The sequence below is a fragment of the Saccostrea cucullata genome, unplaced genomic scaffold (assembly GCF_032062105.1).
Source record: "Saccostrea cucullata isolate Sc308-1 unplaced genomic scaffold, CSIRO_AGI_Scuc_v1 ctg703, whole genome shotgun sequence".
Classification (NCBI taxonomy): domain Eukaryota; kingdom Metazoa; phylum Mollusca; class Bivalvia; order Ostreida; family Ostreidae; genus Saccostrea; species Saccostrea cuccullata.
Genome location: NW_026924126.1, coordinates 59,624 through 79,739, shown reverse-complemented (window position 1 = coordinate 79,739; position 20,116 = coordinate 59,624). Strand labels below are relative to the sequence as shown.

Sequence of the window (20,116 nt, the reverse complement as noted above, 5' to 3'; positions counted from 1 at the left end):
TATTATTTTCGTGAACAGTGTTTGGTTTACTCTCAATAATTTTTTGTCATGCAATTACTTCCTGTGTAGAGCGTGTGGTTGAAAACTAAAAACTAAAAGTAGGGGCTTTTTCACCATGGACTTCAAAAGAAAAGCAACTGAAACTGCTGTTGTACCAATGAAGAAACCAAGAAATGAAATAACAGCTTATAGTGGTGGACAGAATGGCACGTTGATGGAAACGGTAAAAAGACTCATCCATTTGCAAATGTTATATACCCCTTTGCCGGGTCAACCTTATTCTTTGAAGAGAAGTGGGTAGGTTTTCGCCTATATCCACTACTCTTCGCTAGCCTTCATGTTGTTATTCTAGAAAACGTGTAAAACGTAGAATTGGTGATGGCCTGAATGTTGAAGTTGAGTTAAGCACCAATGCTGAATGAAATTCAGTATACATTTAGCATTACTTACAACTGCTAACAGTGTCAGTGAAAATGCACTTCCCATGTTAATTATAAAAAAAATGCTCTATAAGCTTCATTACATGTCTGTTATATGTAGTATGGCACAAGTATTTTTAAAAACTACGAACCTTCGCCAAGTGAGTTAATACGTATGGGGGTTTCTAAGCAAAAACTTATTAAAACCCATAAATGCTATACCTACTGCACAGAAAAAAAATTAGGACGTTTTCTAACACATTCTTGGTACTGGTATTCACAACATGCAATAGCCAGTGCACATTATGAGATCATATTTTGATGTCATCAACCTCTACTACACAAGTTTATAAGGATTATCAACAAGGCCAAGTTTTTTTTTTCTCTTGGTTTACGATTCCGCCGACCCTATTTTTCCCTATTTACAAAAATAAAAATAATGTGTCTGACCCTCGAAACTGGACTTTTAATCCGAAAAACCATACGACAGTTTTTAGCTCTACTGGTCAGAGACCAGAAGAGCTTATGCGATAGTAATGCGTCCGTCGTCCGTCCGTCCGTCTGTCTGTCTGTCTGTCCGTCTGTCTGTAAACAATTTTTCAAAATGCTACTCCTCCTACAGTTTTGGTCTAATTTCAGTATAACTTGGCACACAAGTAGACTACACTAAGATACATAATTCTGTGTATCAGTTTTTGATTTCGATGAACGGTGTTGCCGTGGTTACTAAAAATAGAAATATCTGTGAAATTCATTCAAAATGCTACTCCTCCTACAGTTTTGGTCTGATTTCAGTATAACTTGGCACACAAGTAGACTACACTAAGATACATAATTCTGTGTATCGGTTTTTGATTTCGATGAACGGTGTTGCCATGGTTACTAAAAATAGAAATTTCTGTAAAATTGTTTCAAAATGCTACTCCTCCTACAGTTTTGGTCTGATTTCAGTATAACTTGGCACACTAGTAGTAGTAGACTACACTAAGATACATAATTCTGTGTATCGGTTTTTGATTTCGATGAACGGTGTTGCCGTGGTTACTAAAAATAGAAATTTCTGTGAAATTCTTTCAAAATGCTACTCCTCCTACAGTTTTGGTCTGATTTCAGTATAAGTTGGCAAACAAGTAGAATACACTAAGATACATAATTCTGTATATCGGATTTTGATTTCGATGAACGGTGTTGCCGTGGTTACTAAAAATAGAAATTTCTGTGAAAATCTTTCAAAATGCTACTCCTCCTACAGTTTTGGTCTGATTTCAGTATAACTTGGCACACAAGTAGACTACACTAAGATACATAATTCTGTATATCGGTTTTTGATTTCGATGAACGATGTTGCCGTGGTTACTAAAAATAGAAATTTCTGTAAAATTGTTTCAAAATGCTACTCCTCCTACAGTTTTGGTCTGATTTCAGTATAACTTGGCACACAAGTAGACTACACTAAGATACATAATTTTGTGCATCGGTTTTTGATTTCGATGAACAGTGTTGTACAGTGGTTACTAAAAATAGAAATTTCTGTGAAATTGTTTCAAAATGCTACTCCTCCTACAGTTTTGGTCTGATTTCGGTATAACTTGGCAAACAAGTAGAATACGCCAAGATACATAATTCTGTATATCGGTTTTTGATTTCGATGAATGGTGTTGTCGTGGTTACTAAAAATAGAAATATCTGTAAAATTGTTTCAAAATGCTACTCCTCCTACAGTTTTGGTCTGATTTCAGTATAACTTGGCACACAAGTAGAATACACTAAGATACATAATTCTGTGTATCGAATTTTAATTTTGATGAACGGTGTTGCCGTGGTTACTAAAAATAGAAATGTCTGTAAAATTGTTTCAAAATGCTACTCCTCCTACAGTTTTGGTCTGATTTCAGTATAACTTGGCACACAAGTAGACTACACTAAGAACATAAAGAGACTTTATCAACAATCATTATTCTATTTAATGCTGTTTATAAAGTTTCAAATCCCAGCTGCTTAAGTACTTTCTCTTCCTTTGCTATAAGTTCAAACCAGTAGAGTTTCAGTCTCGACAGAGACTTCTGGTTATAATTTACAACACATCTTAAACATTCAAATGACCTCCACAAATACAGATTGTCAAACCACATGGCCGTAGAGTCCAAGGACCAACCTAGGGGCAACTCACTTACAGACTGTTTCTGTACTAATGTCAGAACAATGCATCGAATACTCCGTCGGAACTCCTCTAGATTTTACACTTCCGGGTATGAAAAAGTCCATCGTTACAAGTTATATACACAACAAGACGCAAAACAGCTGGACAGCTATCGATGTCATGCCAAAGATGTTGGAGAAGATTTTATATCTTTTTATTGTCAAATAATTAATTCATGCTGTGAATACAGGCATATTTTTACTGTTAAATTGTGAAGTTATTAACTTCCTAAGAAGTCACACATCAGATTCAATAAACATAAGTAGTTCAATCGGCATGTAGATGTGCATCAAAACTTTTATTAGAAGAAGAATTTTATATTGAAAACAAAGTTTGAAGAGAAATTAACAAAATTATGACTATGCCAAAAGCCTGGAAATCTAATGAGAAGAGAAATTTTAGAAGTTTAAGATTGTTTTCTTTGATGGAGAAATGTCTCCTCAAATTCTGGGTCTAGGCTGGTCCCTGGACACACGTATCTTAAGTTGGTTGTGAAAACAATCCATCCCTTTCCGACTTTCCAAAAACTTTTTCATACGTGGAAGGCTGACCAGAGAATAGCAGATTCACTTAATTTTTTCCATATTTGTCCCAGTGCAATGTGTCTATTATGGAAACTCAGACTTGTAAGTCAGAAGAATAAAAACCATCAACAGTAACAGAGCCTGATACTCCCAATTCTGTTCTTGAGTCATTTGACGTGTGATTCATTTTTGTTGACATAAAAACAGAATGGTAAGAAAAAAATAATAAAGTTGAAAAATCTTATGTGTTTATTATTTTAATTTTAATACATTTCAATGCTACTCGATAAAAAAAATATGTCAAGGTTCCAAATTATTTTTATTTTTATTTTTCGACTGCCCAATGCATATTTTTGTGTCAGAAAATCGTAAACCAAAAAAAATAAAAACTTTGGCCCAAAATTGCTTTGGCGCAAGGGCAAAGCTTAATTACTTTGTTTTACAAAAACAAGGTATAAAAAGACACAATATTCCGTGGATTTAAGATGTTTCTGTACAGATGTTGACGTTGTAAGTGTTATAGTTACTATTCTTACAGTTTTAAACTAAAACAGGGTAAAATTTCACAGTCCCATGTAAGTTTCCTAAATTTTTATGGATTGAGAAAGTGCATGGGAATTGTGCAGCAATTTTATTAATTTTTAGAATATTCTCCTTAATATTAAACATTTATTTATTTATTTTAAATTAATTAGAATACCCGGTATGCCCTTGCGCTGACATTGTTTTGTTTATGTGTTTAATTACCTTGCATGGGGAAGAATAGTGACGTCATAATGTGTACTAGCTTTAACATGCTGTAGATACTAAGTGTGAATAAGAAAATCATTTTGAACTTTCTCTGTATAAAAAATATACAACTTGTGCATTTTTATCAACTCATTTGCATAGAAAACGCCCTTATTTATATTTAGCCTTAACTCACTTGCATCCCCACTCCATTTATAAGTGTAATAAATTAGCTTAATCAAGCTTAAATAGTTTAATCAAACTACTAGTATTTTGAAGTGGTAAAGTGGTGGTCAAATTTAAAGAAGACAAGTAAGTTGTGACAAGCCCCTGTGCTCTGGACCCATGACTTTTGAATGAGAAAAAAGGGCTTTTGACTATTTTCTTTAGAGGTGTGGATAAGCTTTGCCTATACATTCACTTCTCTTTCCAAACCTTCATGTTTTGATTCTGGAAATCATGTTAAATTTAGAACCAAACAACCTACACTTCAACTGACATTTTATTAGAAATATGTCTGAATGTATGTAAAAGATATGTTATATTAATTTTAACATAAATAAACACAAATGTAACAAGAAAACCAACCTTTACTTATCGTTAATCCATTTGTACCATGACAGTATGTTGACGGTGCAACCAGATTTACACCTTTTTAATTTTATTTTTTTGGTACGTCTACACTCTGATATCACATGACATTGTAGGAAAGTTGCATTTCCAAACCAAAGCTTGTACAGGAATAATTTTAATTTTAAATAAAGGGTTAATCTACTATTTTTCTGCAATATACATTAGCTCAGAGTAACTGTATCTTTTAATTGTTGTCATTTGTGGCAAGATGCATTATCAAAGATTAATCATATGGCGGTATAAAAAAAATATGTTTGTTTACGGTTACCAGATTGACCCTATAATTTTTCGTGGCCAACCCATAACATTTTTTTTCTTAGTAAAAATCCAGAAGTCACTCTGGAAAGTTTAACTTTTATATGCATCTTTAATAATTGGTCAAGTGTTTGAAATTAGAATAGAAAGTACCCAAAAAAATGGCATGTTCAATATCTACATCAACATCTTTGTTTCAGTTTGATTACTTAATACTATTATGTGGTAGCTGTAAGGCAGTTGGTAAGAAATATATTGTCTTATTGTCTATTACTCATGTGGCAAGCCCAATTAAAAGTAAAGCACCACACAATGGTAAAACTGTTTTGTATTTCAACCAATGCATGTGAATGTGTGTAGAAAAAGAATTCAATAAAATGAAATAAAAAATTACTACCTCCCCCCTCCCTATTTTGTTTCAGCATGTAACAGTAAACAAACATTTTTTTTGTTTGGCCTACTGATGAGAATGAATTTCTTCTTATAGATGAAGAAACATAAAAGAATTATTTCAGAATCATGTTTTACTACAGGGTCCACCGAGACTTTCAAACCTGGAGGCTCCCATAATGCAGTTAAGTGGACATGAGGGAGAAATATACACTGCCAAATTCTCACCTGACGGACAGATGATAGCATCGTCAGGGTTTGACAGATTAATAAGTAAGCCAGAAGAATCAAAATTTAAATTATTAAAAAGTATTTGAAATAAAAGTTATCTTGTGAACCAACTCTGCCATAAGCCTTTCTATTTAACGATGTCATTAAAGGGTATTCATAGTGATACTCAATAAAATGTGGCACTTTTAAAAAGGAGGTGGGGTGGTAAATGTTCATAAATTGTGGATAACTGTATAAAGCATCACTTATTCACAAATATCATTCTTGAATGAAACAGAAGTACATTGTGTTTGTTGTTTTTATCTTTCAATAAATGTTTATTTTATTTTTAATTTTTTTGCAGTGTTTTGGACAGTTTATGGAGAGTGTGAAAATTTTGCTGTCCTTAAAGGACACACAGGAGCCGTCATGGAACTTCAGTTCTCAACAGATGGAAAGTAGGGTTCTCAATTAAAATGCTTACATCATCTGCAATTGTCAATTTATATACAATAAGAGATCATGGCTCCAGACTTTTAGGGGAGGGGAGACAATGCTATAACAATAACTATATAGTATATAGATATTTTTACCCTGCGTTAATTTTGCAATTTCACACTAGCAAACAATTTTGTCCCATTTTAAATTCACCCATTCACAGTTTTGCTAAAGAAATTATAGTCTTCAATATGTGACTATATTGACCTGATCAGGTATTCATAAACTTTGGCCTCGGTCAACCAATATCTGACTAGGTCGGTATAGTCAAGAGTAGAGTAAACATCATCAAAAGTCAATAATTATATAATGTTGTAGTGAGTGACAAGTAAAAAATAGTTACATTGTACAGCCAAGCCTGTCTGTTAACTTCCTTATAAGACTCGGGTCTGGCACGTCACAATAGGAAAGAGTATATATTTTCTTTTTAAGTTCACTTGTCTCAGCCTCCACAGACAAGACAGTTGCATTGTGGGATGTAGAAGTTGGGGAGAGGATCAAAAAATTGAAAGGACACACAACATTTGTAAATTCTTGTCAGATTGCCAGACGAGGACCACAGCTTATTGTCAGCGGAAGTGATGATGGCACAATAAAGGTTGGTTTTGTTAGGAAAACAAATCATTTTTGTGTTAGATCTAACCATAAATTTTTAACATGTAGCAGAACTGATTTGATTGATTAATTTGTTTTTTGCGAACAGTCTCTCAGAAAACGGTGATATTAAATTTGATATGTAGATATTGGGGTTACTTTTTACACAATTTCAAATTGTATACAACAAAAATGCTTCATTTTTTATGGGAAAATTTAAGCTTAAAGAGTCTTAAACCAGTTATGATATTGTATTGAATGTAGCACCAAAAAAAAAAAAAAACAACAGTCTTAAGTCATTTACCAGATCTTGACCTAAAGTAAAAGGTTTCTTATTTTGTGTAGATTTTTATGCTCTGTTCAAATAAAGAGTTTACTGCAAATAAAATTTGAATTGTGTTCACTCAAAGAATTAAATGCAAGTTGGTTGATTGATTGTATGTTGTTTTACGTCCCATTCTAGAATTTTTCACTCATGTAGAGATGTCACTATATATTGGTGAAGGGCTTCAAATTTTGACCTTTACTTGGCACTCAGGGCCCTTGAGCAGTGAGGGTTCTTTATTGTGTGACACAGTACCTCGATTATAAGGTCTCATCCGAAGGACCTGCAACATTCACTTAAAGTGCCGAGAGCATGGCGAAGGAACAGTTGCTACCCATTTTTTATCGAACTAGGTCAGTTGCGGCCGAGATTTGAACTCATGACCTCCTGATCATGTAGCGAGTGCTCTACCGACTGAGATACCGTGAATGGTCCAATAATGCAAGTTGGATTTTTATCAAAATTATTTACTGTCCATCAGAATACTTCACAGTAACTCAATGAATGCTAAGGAAAGGACAGGACTTCAATCTATTCAAATCCTACCCATTGTTAGACCATGATTTTTATACCATTTGAATACAGAATTCTCCAATTACCAGAGTAATACATGGTGAATGTGACTGGTTAGCAGGTTGCTTACTCCTTCCATTATCACACCCCTGGTGTTTTCAGAGATCTGTGTTTTTGCCAACTTCATGATTTGTGCTCTTTACTGGATTTATGTAAATAATCAGTGTTCATTATCCTCAACTTTTACATCTTACAAAATGCAAGCATACAGGATAAAATCTACTGCAGAGCTTTTTCTCCAAGACAGCAAAACCATATTAGTCATATTGATATTGAAGCATCCTAAAATTGTTTGATGAAGTCATGACCTTGAGGAGAAAGATTACAACCCTCAATATGGTTTCAAGGGACAAAAAGGGGAAACAATCTCTTTAAGATCTTTTGAAGAAGTGCAGATATTCAAATGAGCATTATTGTCCAGAGGCCTCATGTTTACAAGTTGTAAAAGCAGCAATAACCAAAAAACATACATTTTGAAAAAGATCAACATTCTTAATATCAAGCATTTAAAAATGTTTTGTTGAACTATCTTCAATTTTAAATTTATTGCTTAACCTTTGTACAATTAATGTTACAGTTATGGGATGCTAGAAAAAAAGGATGCCAGCAAACATTTCAGAACACATACCAGGTGACGGCGGTATCATTTAATGACACAGCTGAACAAGTTCTATCAGGAGGAATAGATAACGATATTAAGGTAAATACAATGTATCGTCTTCTGTTATATACCCCCACTCCAAAGGAGAGGGAGGTATACTGTTTTATCTTTGTGCATCTGCCTGTTTTTCTAGTTATACACCCCAATCTGAGGGAGGGGTTTACTGTCCATCTATCTAGCTGTATATATGTCTAGCTATCTGTCTGTCAGTAACAAATTTTTGTCAGCAACTTCTCTTTCGCAGATGCTTGAAATTTCAGCACACTGTTACTACATGCCATATGGTGAGATTCCTTTTTGTATGAATCCAGTGTCAACTTTCTGTTTATCTATGTGTCTGTCCATGCCAAATTTCTTGCTCAGTATTCTCAGCAATGACTCAAGGCAGATCACACCAGAGCAGGGTATTATAATTACTGAGCATTTGCTCGTTTAAAGCTTAATACAATTCATAAAAGGAATGTGTCCACCATTTTTGTTTGGAGAATCGCTATACCTGCAGACTCATATATAAAGGGCAGGACTTTGTCACTGTTCAGTGTAATCAGTCGACACCGGTGTAGACGGACGTATGCTATATAGCACTTGGTAGCGAGAAAATGACGTAATGCTTCGTCAAATGCAGGAAAGTAAGATATCAAAGAAACTAACAGTTATAGTTGTATGGGTCAGTGCAGTATACAAACAAAACTGCAATAAAATGTAAACAAAGGTAATGCAAGATAATCAGCATGAACATGGGTCGCCATTCCACGCCAATACCCATAACAATAAAGCAGTCAGTGTGACGAATCTTAAGAGTATACCCTGGTGTTGATGTATCGTAGATAATTAAAATTTCACGATTTCTTTAAAAGTACCATTTGCGATGGTTTTAATTTCACGCTGCAAGAAATTAATTTAATTACATATACGCATTTAAATGTTTAAAACATGTATAGAAACCAATGATAGCATTCACGATGGGTTTAATTTCGCATAAAAAATTACAAATTGCGAACATAGTGAAGTTTTTCTTTTGCTTTATTTTAGTCTAATTGATCATAAAGGTTTAAGATAGAGTGATAAGCCATAAGTGATCGTCCAAATTCAATTTTCATTACTTCACCTTACATTTTCACACAACTTCGTCGACGCTGTATCTTAAACCGAGTTCAATATATATGTAAGGTTTTTATTCCATCCACAAGTGCTTGGTTTGGCTTATAAGTTGGAACATACTTTTGTTATTTGTGTTAGATATAGTAACAATTACATGTAGTATGTACTAATGAGGTATGCATTCTTCCTGACACAGGTGTGGGACTTGAGGAAGAATGACATTCTGTACCGATTACGAGGCCATACAGACACAGTGACAGGGATCCAGCTGAGTGCTGATGGCTCCTACCTCCTGTCTAACTCCATGGATAACACAGGTACTGTATTTCTCATGGAGGAGACAAACAAAGCTTCCAAGTACCTGTAGTCTTAAAGCGGTCTCTTCAAACAGAATTTTTAAAAAAAGATGACAATCAGACACATTTTTATAAGCAGTTAATCACAAATTTTTCCAAGTATCCAGTAAACAAAACAAATTACTAAAATATTCTCTGTCATCTTTGGACTTTCAGTAAGGCTTGACATTCTTGGTGCTACATAATTAGCATCTCTCAAATAGCGACATAGATTCTCATTGATTAAGATTTTAATAACATCACGAACTTTAAATTGTTGTTGACAACTATGAGACGACTTAAGCTCCACCTCTTTGCCGTATGAAAGGCTGTCATTGGATCATTGCTACACTAGTTTCAATCGCCCAAATTTCTATCCTGTGTATATTTCAACATTGAATGAAAAGCTGACCGTGTATAAATTTTAGACGCTAATTATGTAACGTCGAGAATGCCACACCTTACTGAAAGTCCAAGGATAACATGGAATTGTATTAAAAATGGTAATTTTGTTATGAATTATTCTAGCTGCAGATCTCTAGCTTACTGATCTGAAAAAAATTGGAGTAAACAACCAGAGAAGTACAGTGCCACCCATAAAATAAATAAATCACAGGGAGGTGTTTTGATAGCAGCGACATCTTTTGAACTATTTGACTGGTCAATTGTGGAATTTTAAAGCATTCGGTCAGCAGAAAAAAAATATCAAAATCAGGCAAGACAATGTTCGATGAGTTGCTGTCTGTTGCCCCAAAAATCCCATTTTTGCCTAAAAATATGAGCTGTTGGTGGCACCACTTTTGGAAATGTGTATGGTGTTTAACTGGTTATCAGTAATACTTGTTGTCATCTTCAAAAAGTATCCTTCAGTTGTAAAGTTTTGAACATTTTTACTGGTATGCTTTCTTTTTTTCAGTAAGAATATGGGATGTAAGGCCATTTGCCCCACAGGAAAGATGTGTTAAACTTTTTCAAGGTCATCAGCACACATTTGAGAAGGTAAGGAAAGTGTATCAAGTTATAAATTTATTTTGTCCACAGGTGTCAGCCTATGTATCTATTTTCAGCATAAAAAAATAAAGAAAAAATATAGTTCTAACTAGGGATGTCAATTTTATTCGGACAGCTTAGTCGAATAGTCGAATGCTTTAGTCGAACGATAGTCAAATATTCGTTTAATATAAATTAATTTTCATGTCATATTTACTGTTTGTCTTTTACAGATGAGTTTACAATATTTAACCAACGCTATCACTATTATACAACAAATTACTGAATTGTAAACATTTATGCAGTACAATGAAAACTGTACATCAATATGTATCCAATGTATTTAATTTCAAAGTATATATTAGCTGCACATTTTATCTAAATGGAGGATATCAAAGTGAAACACGCACATTTGTCCTTTTTTTACATAACGGTACATGTACCCCATAATTGAAGCCATTTCTATGTGTCTGTCAATGATTTTTGATTGGTAAACAATTAAAGCGTGTCTCTTATAAAAACAAAGAGAGAGCGAGAGCTTGGGATATATTAAAATTATGAAATTTTGAGCGAACAGTCGATGATTGTAATTATGAAATTAATATCAGAAAAAGAAAACACGGTTTAATTACGCTCATAACTGACCCCAATTTACATGTATTTACAATTTTGTAATAGCTGTTTAATATTCTTTCTGAATAGTTGTATCATGTCAGATCTTAGTTTGAATCTACAAAACTAAACAGTTGCCTTCTCCATTTAAAACTGTAAGAAGTAGACAATCACCAACTATACGAAAACTGTAGATTTTGAAGACATGTTTGCCGAATACATTTACATCGACGTCAATAATTTTCTTTGGACAGTTAAACCATACCCTTAACTTTACATACGAAAATATTGATATTTTAATAAATGATATGGGCAAATCTAAGTTGATTGCCTTGAATTCAAAATTACTTTGATGAAACACATTTTTAACTTATAACTGAGTAAAGAAAGTTTAGTCGATAGTAGGTTTGATCGAACGATAGTCGAGTACTCGAATATTCGTTGACATCCCTAGTTCTAACATATACATGTACATGTATAACAAAACACCAGTAATGGAACAATGTTCAGGTTACTAGGGCACTTTCCCATCAAAATATACATATAATATGAAGAGAGATGGAATTTGAGTTGAAAATTTTAACACATTCACCAGCATATTTTTGGAAATCATTTAAAGAAACCTACTCAGGCATTGTGGCTCATTGGCCTATCATAATTTTATCATCTCCAGAATATTTTTTCAGTTTTGTTTACCATTTATTATTTTTCAGAATTTGTTACGTTGTGCTTGGTCATCAGATGGCAGTAAGATTTCAGCGGGATCTGGTGATCGTTATTTGTATATATGGGATACGACATCACGCAGGATACTGTATAAATTACCGGGACATGCCGGATCTGTCAATGATGTAGGGTTCCATCCCACAGAACCAATAGGTATAACATTGATTGCTTTACTGATCAAAGAAAGAAGAACTTACGTAATAATAAATTGACCTTCACCTGCTTCCATTTTTCTGTAAACAATTTTTCTAAACACTTCAGCTTTTAATAGAACATGGTTCACAAGTAGGTAAGCCAAGATATCCTTGATATCAAGATATCAAGGTATGTACTGTACAACCACTGCATCACACAGGCAACATTAGAAATTTTAGATTTAAGTATACATTATTAGATAAATTAAGTGGTCATAGACTGAGAAATTCATTAAATTAGGGTGTTCCCCACAGCCCAATGTGACTCTTTTTCTTTATTCTGCAGCTGTCTTAGACATATTGAGATAATGTATCACAAGTAGTTATTTCTGTAAATATTATTACTTTAGTAATTTTTCTTATTCTTCTGCAAACTTTTCCAAAATTACAATGTATTCCCCATTTTCAAAAGATGAGTTATTTCCCCTGAAGGGAACTCTTTTACTGTGTTTAATACGCATGCGCTATAAATAAAGTCACTTCCGCGGACGTTCTTGATGTAAACATGTTCATGGTGTAATGCCTCTGTCATATGGAAAAATGTTATTGTGTTTGTGAATAAAAAGAAATCTTAACTGATTCGTATTTTTTTAAATTGCCCACTCATTGTCTCTTTCTGGATTTGTATTAATCTGTATAGTAGTATAATAAGGCGCTGTGTGAGCCCCCCCCCCCCCCTCTTACAAAAAACAGAAAAGAAACAAATTACTGATAAAATGCTGATGCATATTCGAATAGGCCTATTTAAAAAAAATAAATAAAAAAAATAAATAAAATAATAAACAAATTTTCGGTAGTGGATGTTCTGCAGACTGATCATCACTATTTACAAAATGTGCAGAACAAATGTAAGAATTTTTAGTTTTTACGAATTAATCTAGCATGCTGCAGCCATATTTTCTTCTCTGCATCTCTAGGAATTTTTTGGAGACTGATGACATGTCCATCTACAGTTTTACCCCTGAAATTGTTGCATATACAGCAGTAGTTCGTCTTCCGCGACCGATACCAAGAAACTGCGTTTTTGCTCGATTGTATGTCATAAAATAGAACTTTTACTTACAAGAATACATTTGGTGTATTTCATTTGAATTAACCGTGTTTTCAGAATTTTTTATTTGTAAAATAATTGATTCACTGCATGCATAGTATTAAAAACTTTGAATGGAATTCTAAATGAATAATTTAATCTCATGTGCTCATGTAACGAAGAAAGACTAATTAAAATAGCATCGACCTGAATTCGTGTTACATATGTCGTATAAAGTCTGAGCTGCATTTAATCAAAGTTTTAGTGCAGGATCTAAGCATACGTACATGCATATTCCCGAGGAAAATACACATTTTGTTTTAGATCAGAGAATCGACAGCAGAAACACGAAATAGATACAATAATTTCCTAGCGTATTTCTTGTTAATTAACGGAAAACATTCTTTTCTCAAGTGTTATTCATGTTTTACTTTTTCTATTGAAAATGTTCATTGAAAGCTGCCACCCCCCCCCCCCCCCAACACACACACAGTTTATACTACGGTAAAGTTATATAAGGGAAATGTAGTATTGTATGCCAAGGAACTGGTACTGAAATAAGTAGCTTTTCGACTTTGGGCAAGGTTTTTCTTTGCTTGTTAACTTTTCCAGGTAAGAAAAAACATATTTCTTTGGCTGCCCCACTTTTAAAGACGATGATACGTGCCTGGCTAATTCGTATAGCTTTCTAGAAAGGGGGGGGGCAACAGACCCTTTATAAAATCGCTTATTATCTAAAAAAAAATTGCAAACCGTTTCCTTCTTTTAAAATTTTTAATGCAGCGTGTAAGTTGATCACTATTTTGTTGGATTATCGTAACGTGTAGTCCGCGGAAGTTGTGCTAGTGTAGAAGAGTTCCGATTTTTAGGGGAGATAACTCACTTTTGAAAATGGGGAATATTATTTACATCAAATTATTATATTCCCATTCCTTAAACCCCATTATTGATATACTGTAGAAGCACAAACATTCTTGGGGACAAAATTTCGTCAATTTATCATCTAAAAAGGTTTTGTTGGCATTAAATTTCATTGTTATGAAAATAAATTTATTCAGTTTATAGTAATATAAAAATTTTGTGTGGGAGTTAATTTTGTTGATAATTGTTTACAATGAAATAAATGAAATTGAATCCCCAATGAATAGTACATCTCTCTGAGGAGCAGTTTGCTGACTAGTCAGAATTTCTAGTTTTACATGTAAAATTGTTTTCCTGAGGACCTTTTATGTGCTTCACATATATTTTTGTTAAACTTTTAAGCATTGAACTTTTATTAACTAAAAGAATGATCAGTGTGATGAAGATGTTTATTGTCTCTTGTCAGTGTTGTCCTGTGGCAGTGATAAGAAGATCTTCCTTGGAGAAGTAGAGTGAAGTTTTGTATTCAGCTGAGGTGATGGATGTTGTATGAAAGCTAAAGAATGTTGGCAGCAGATACATGTATACTTTTTCAGTGGAAGCAGATTTAGAAGACAGAACTTGTAATTTCAGATTTGAAATTTGAGTGTTTGGTGGTCCTTATTGAAAAAGACTTAATACATGTACAATGTATTATGCATTTGCACAACTATTGTGAGTGTCACTCTGACCAACTCCAAACCAACAGGCAAAAGCAGTAACTCATCCTCTGATTCTAGAATTCTGAGAGAGGAAGAAATTAGGATGTACCCTAAACAAAATCTGAATCTTAACCTTTCTAGTATCTGATTACAAATTGTCTCTAAGCTTTTGAAACAGTTTGACATATTAAAATATACTGATTGATTATACAAATAAATGTATGACAATAATGTAAACTCAGTTTTATGTCATTCATTTTGTTTCTGAAATGCATTTGCAAGTAATGATCCATAAACATGTAGATGTATATACTAATATATTGGTAAAGATGCAGGGCAAACAGCAGTCTTTTTCAGGCTTAAAGTTTAAATTGGACTTTTCTGATTGGAGTGTGTCTGGAAACCATCAAACCTCTTAACTTTTCAGTTTTATATCCCCATGCAAGAGTTTACGGTTGTTGGAATCAGCATGTCTAGATATGATTTTGTCCAGACATTTGTTGTAGACTACTGTATGTATGCTATTTCAGATTTGACGATGCAACAAATAACATTCTCAACTATAATGACAGGGTATAAGATTACTCTATAAAGTTTTATTTTAACCCTGAAAAAGGGTATGAAATACACTGTACATGTATTTTGCTTGATGAAAGAAATTAATAACTACATTTCAATAAACACATTGCATGTATATAAATGATTCAATAATTGATTGTGTGGATCGACAGGGGACTCTGTGTAAAGTGTCAGATTTAGTAAAATCACTGGTGGTTCCCTGATTTATCATATTAAAGGGTGTCTTAAGCGAGTGTAAAAATTGGTGTTTTGCTTGCTCAAAGGTTGCCAATGAATGTTTTGCGTGGACATGCAGTTCCATGACGTTGTAAGACAGAGTAAGTTCATGTACAGTGGCTAACTGCGGAGGATGGCAATCTGATTAAAATCAGTTCCTCGATGCCCCTTTTTTTAATGATATGTCGCGTGTGACATACTATTATTGTTAAAAGAGCATCGAGGATGTGATTTTAATCAGATTGCGAAGGATGGGAAACTCATTGAGTGACTTGGGTCTGGACTTATGAATTCTCAGCTGCATGTCAACCTTTGTAAGCTCTCACCTAGGTCAGACAAATTCTTTTTCTTTCTTTGTTTTTTCGTTTTTTTTTACCCTTCTCCCTTGACATTGCTACGTATCAATTGTTTGGTTGGCTGTAGCAAACCTTGACTCCAGTACCTAACAACCATTATCTGGTCGTATATCACCCAGTGTGGTCTTGGCTTGTCTGCGTAAGGATGCAGCAAGGTCCCTTCTGTCTCGTATAGTCGCATTCCACGTTATTGTTACTTCATGCTTCAAAATGCACCCTATAGTCGATCCACGAACCAGTACCATCAAACTTAACTTAGGTTACTGGTGCTTTGGCTAGGTGTTACTTGCGTTCCTAGTTTGGTGTTCACTACTTGGTGGACTAATGTCTTTTTTGAAGCTTCATGAAACACTTGTTGTAGTAGGCCTGCGGGGACACCAAGCAAAGTACTGTTTTGAGAAAAATAGGTGCCTGGTGACCATGCGAAAAATAGGTGCCTGGTGACCATGCGAAAAATAGGTGCCTGGTGACCAAGGCCAGACCCAAGTACAGAAGATAATCTGAAAGAATAAATAAAGTCCCGGGTACTAAGTCATCTACAAATGCACTCACACAAACTAGTGTCAATATACAGACTGGTCTTTTTGTAAATGCAATTTTGAATAATGTACCAAATACGTGTTATTTTTAGCTCTACTGGTCAGAGACCAGAAGAGCTTATGCAATAGTAATGCGTCCGTCGTCCGTCTAGCTGTCTGTCTGTCTGTAAACAATTTTTCAAAATGCTACTCCTCCTACAATTTTGGTCTGATTTCAATGTAACTTGGTGCACAAGTAGACAGATACATAATTCTATTTATCGGTTTTTGATTTCGATGAACGGTGTTGCCGTGGTTACTAAAAATAGAAATTTCTGTGAAAAACATTCAAAATGCTACTCCTCCTACAATTTTGGTCTGATTTTAATATAATTTGGTGCACAAGTAGACTACACTAAGATACATAATTCTATTTATCGGTTTTTGATTTCGATGAACGGTGTTGCCGTGGTTACTAAAAATAGAAATTTCTGTGAAAAACATTCAAAATGCTACTACTCTTACAGCTTTGGTCTGATTTCAATATAACTTGGCACACAAGTAGACTACACAAAGATATATAATTCTGTGTATTGGTTTTTGATTAACAGTGTTGCCATGGTTACTAAAAATAGACATTTCTGTGAAAAACATTCAAAATGCTACTACTCCTACAGTTTTGGTCTGATTTCAATATAACTTGGCACACAAGTACACTACACTAAGATACATAATTCTTTGTATCGGTTTTTGATTTAGATGAACAGTGTTGCCATGGTTACTAAAAATAGAAATTTTCAAGTTTGGTCCAAAACTCTGTGTCTGACCTATGGGTGAGATATAAAAAGATTGGTATTTTAGTAGGTCAATCTTTCTAACATAAGCTTAAAAAATACACTTATAAGCAAGTATATACGGTACTTTCAAAATGCTATTCCAAATACAGTTTGATTCTGAGTATAATATAATTTGGCATGCAAGTATACTACACTGAGATTCATAAAATCAATTTTGTGTTTTTGATTTTGATGATTGATGTTGCCATAGTAATTTAAATTGAAAATTCTGTAATATTTTATTAAAAGCTACTCCTACAGTTGTAGTCTTATTGCAGTCTTGCCACAAAGAGACTTAATCAAGGATCGCATTATTCTATTTATTGCTTCTGTAAAGTTTAAAGTCCCAACTGCTACTTTTTTTCTTTATTCGTTATAAGTACAAACCAGTATAGCTACAGTCTCGACAGAGACTTCTGGTTTGGTAGATGCAAGAACTACTTTGATAATTATTTTTCATTAAATAAAATGCCAAAGAAGACATAAAAATGATGGAGTTTTGCTACAGGTAAATGGGAAAAGCAAGTCTTGGTACATGTGAATTTGACTTTGAGGTTATGGTAGCCGACATACATGTATGTGCAAAATGTATCCTTTTCTTTTAACTTTTTTAAAAAGAAGAAAATGCAGATTGGTAGATGTGACATCAACCAAGACGTTTATAGGAGAAACCGAGTGTGAACGGTTATGAAAAGGGCACATAAGACGCTTCCCTATGAGAATATAAAAACTGCTTCTATACCACCAAGATATGTTAAATTAATTTGCCCAGGTCAGTCATTACTTCCAACTGATAAGAAATACTCGGAACCTTTAGTAATTGAAGCCAGTGAAAAGTTTAATGAATCTAGTAAAGCCTTGGTTGCAAGATAAATTCTAGACGGGAGCTTATGTTAAGATTAATGAATTTGTCCAGTAAACCTCTATGTACAAGAATACTATGTACTTGTTCTGACAAAATCACCTAGCTATGGCAAATGTGATCGAAACAGAGAGCCTTACCGTAATTTTGACACTGCCAAGCATACCAATGCTGTCCCGAATCATTCTGGGAAACTAAACAAGAGTTGGATCCAATGCAGACAAAGAAGGTGGGGATTCTTATTAAGTTTTAGCAATATATATTGACCACGAAATGCTTGCAAAAGTAAGTTCCGTATGTCTTTACCGACTTCCATCGCATGAAGAGTGGGGAGAATATCTCATTTCTTGCGCATCAGAGGACATGAAAATAAGGCGATACTAATGCAGCCTATGGATAGAACCTTTGCAAAGCAATCACTTCTCGTCCCTCATCAGAAGAGAGTGCACACGACTATACCCACGGCAACCATATCAGAGACAGTTAGCTGTCGTGTTTTGTGACTGCCTAAATGCAGAAACGGACGATGATCAGGAATGGCAGGACGATCCAGGGGAACTCATCTTTGAGTCTGAACTTGAATCTGACAGAATAATTTGAAAAGCCACAGCACCTTCCCAACCTGGCGTATGGAGAAAAATAGTGGAGGAGAGTCTAGCCTTCAATACACAATCAGAAAGTAGCTTGGAACCTTGCAAAAAGAGACACGAAGACAATCATACTCTGTAGTATTTAATATAGTATTTGTAAACATACAATAAGTATTTCTGAGTTATTACAAAGATATTCCCGTTCTTAAAGCAATACATCCATAACATTTGTGTCTTAGTAAAAATGCCATATTCTGAAAACTGGCTGTATTTAAACTACTGTGTTCATCACTTTGTCATTTACATATTAGTTACATTAGAAAAACATAGGTAATCAGAGATTATAGAGCTCACCTCAACGAATGTTGTCTTTAAGTAAGGCAAAGTCACACAATTAACCAACAAAATGCAAAATCACGCATATACCGTTTCCCCGCAATCACGCATTTTCATGCACTTTAAAAAGTTCATTTAAACTTAAATTAAATGCTAATTTCCTTCTATTTTATACCTGCAAAAATCTCCTAAAATAAGAAAAGTTATTTTTGTATTAAAATATAACGTCAATATTATTTACGCTAAACTTTGATGTACCACGCTAAAGGGTGCTTGCGGGGAAATGGTAAATTTCTACTTCTATGACGTGGACATTAAGCGTATGTTACATAACAATTCAGTAAGTTGTAAAGAGTTAACCAACAAAATGTGTACATCCAAAAATGAAAAATTTATGCAATTTTGATTTGATACTTTGGAACAGACCTATATAAAAACTTCAAACTAGTTCTTCATCATGAAAACTAATTAAAGTCCAGCATCTGAAGCAAGTTTGAGAGTTTTCATCCTTTCATGCATCATTTGTGCAAGTTTGGTTTATATAAGCCTTATAATTTCTTAGTAATAGACCTGCACCCATAACTTTTACGAGGTCCATAATCTGGAAAATGTATGTCGAATTCAGCATCTGAAGCAAGTCAATTAGTGTGCATCCTACGATGTATCATCCATGCAAGTTTGCTCAACATAGAGCTCAAAGTCACTTGGAAATGAAACCTGTATAAAAAAACTAACCTTTTCACTAATTTAGAAAATGTAGGTCAGATTCAGCATCCGAAGCCAGCCTCGTAGAAAGTATCCTTAGATGTACCATCCATGCAAGTTTAGTCATTATAGGGCTCAAAGTTACTTGGAAATGAATCCTGCACAAAAAACTTTAATCTGTTCACTCGTCCAGAAAATGTAGGTCAGATTCAGCATCTAAAGCGAGTCTGGTAGTATGCATCCCAAGATGCTGCATCCTATAATGCACACAACAGGACTTGCTTCATATGCTGACCTACATTTGCAGACTTGAGACCAGTTTAACTGGTTTTTGGAGCAGGATCATCTTTTCCCCTTCCTAATGGATAATCCATGTAATCCAGCGGATGCTGAATTTCACCACTATTTTCCAGATGTGTGAACAGGTTACAGTTTTTAGAGCAGGTCCATGACCAAGAAACTATAAGGTTTACCTGCGCCTGAAGCGAATTTGCATGGATGGTGCATCAAGGGATGCTTATCCTTTGAATTAAAATTAAATGTTTGAATTACATGTA

General features: G+C 34.2%; 1 protein-coding gene across 1 annotated transcript; it reads left to right on the top strand.

The window, feature by feature from the left end:
• The first annotated feature begins 50 nt into the window (after window positions 1-50).
• On the top strand, window positions 51-14,798 carry LOC134265825 (U5 small nuclear ribonucleoprotein 40 kDa protein-like). Its single transcript, XM_062748048.1, has 9 exons — window positions 51-223; window positions 5,294-5,423; window positions 5,725-5,818; window positions 6,291-6,456; window positions 7,928-8,050; window positions 9,309-9,429; window positions 10,364-10,446; window positions 11,763-11,928; window positions 14,327-14,798. The coding sequence occupies exons 1-9, from the start codon at window positions 116-118 to the stop codon at window positions 14,374-14,376; spliced, it is 1,041 nt and encodes a 346-aa protein (XP_062604032.1). The 5' UTR covers window positions 51-115; the 3' UTR covers window positions 14,377-14,798.
• The last annotated feature ends 5,318 nt before the right edge of the window (window positions 14,799-20,116 follow it).

What these genes read in the sequence shown, in the direction of transcription:
- LOC134265825 (XM_062748048.1), top strand. Translation starts at nt 116, where the DNA reads ATGGACTTCAAAAGAAAAGCAACTGAAACTGCTGTTGTACCAATGAAG. An exon ending in GTGATGATGGCACAATAAAG is followed by an intron (nt 6,457 to 7,927) that starts GTTGGTTTTGTT and finishes TTAATGTTACAG; the next exon opens with TTATGGGATGCTAGAAAAAA. An exon ending in ATCAGCACACATTTGAGAAG is followed by an intron (nt 10,447 to 11,762) that starts GTAAGGAAAGTG and finishes ATTATTTTTCAG; the next exon opens with AATTTGTTACGTTGTGCTTG.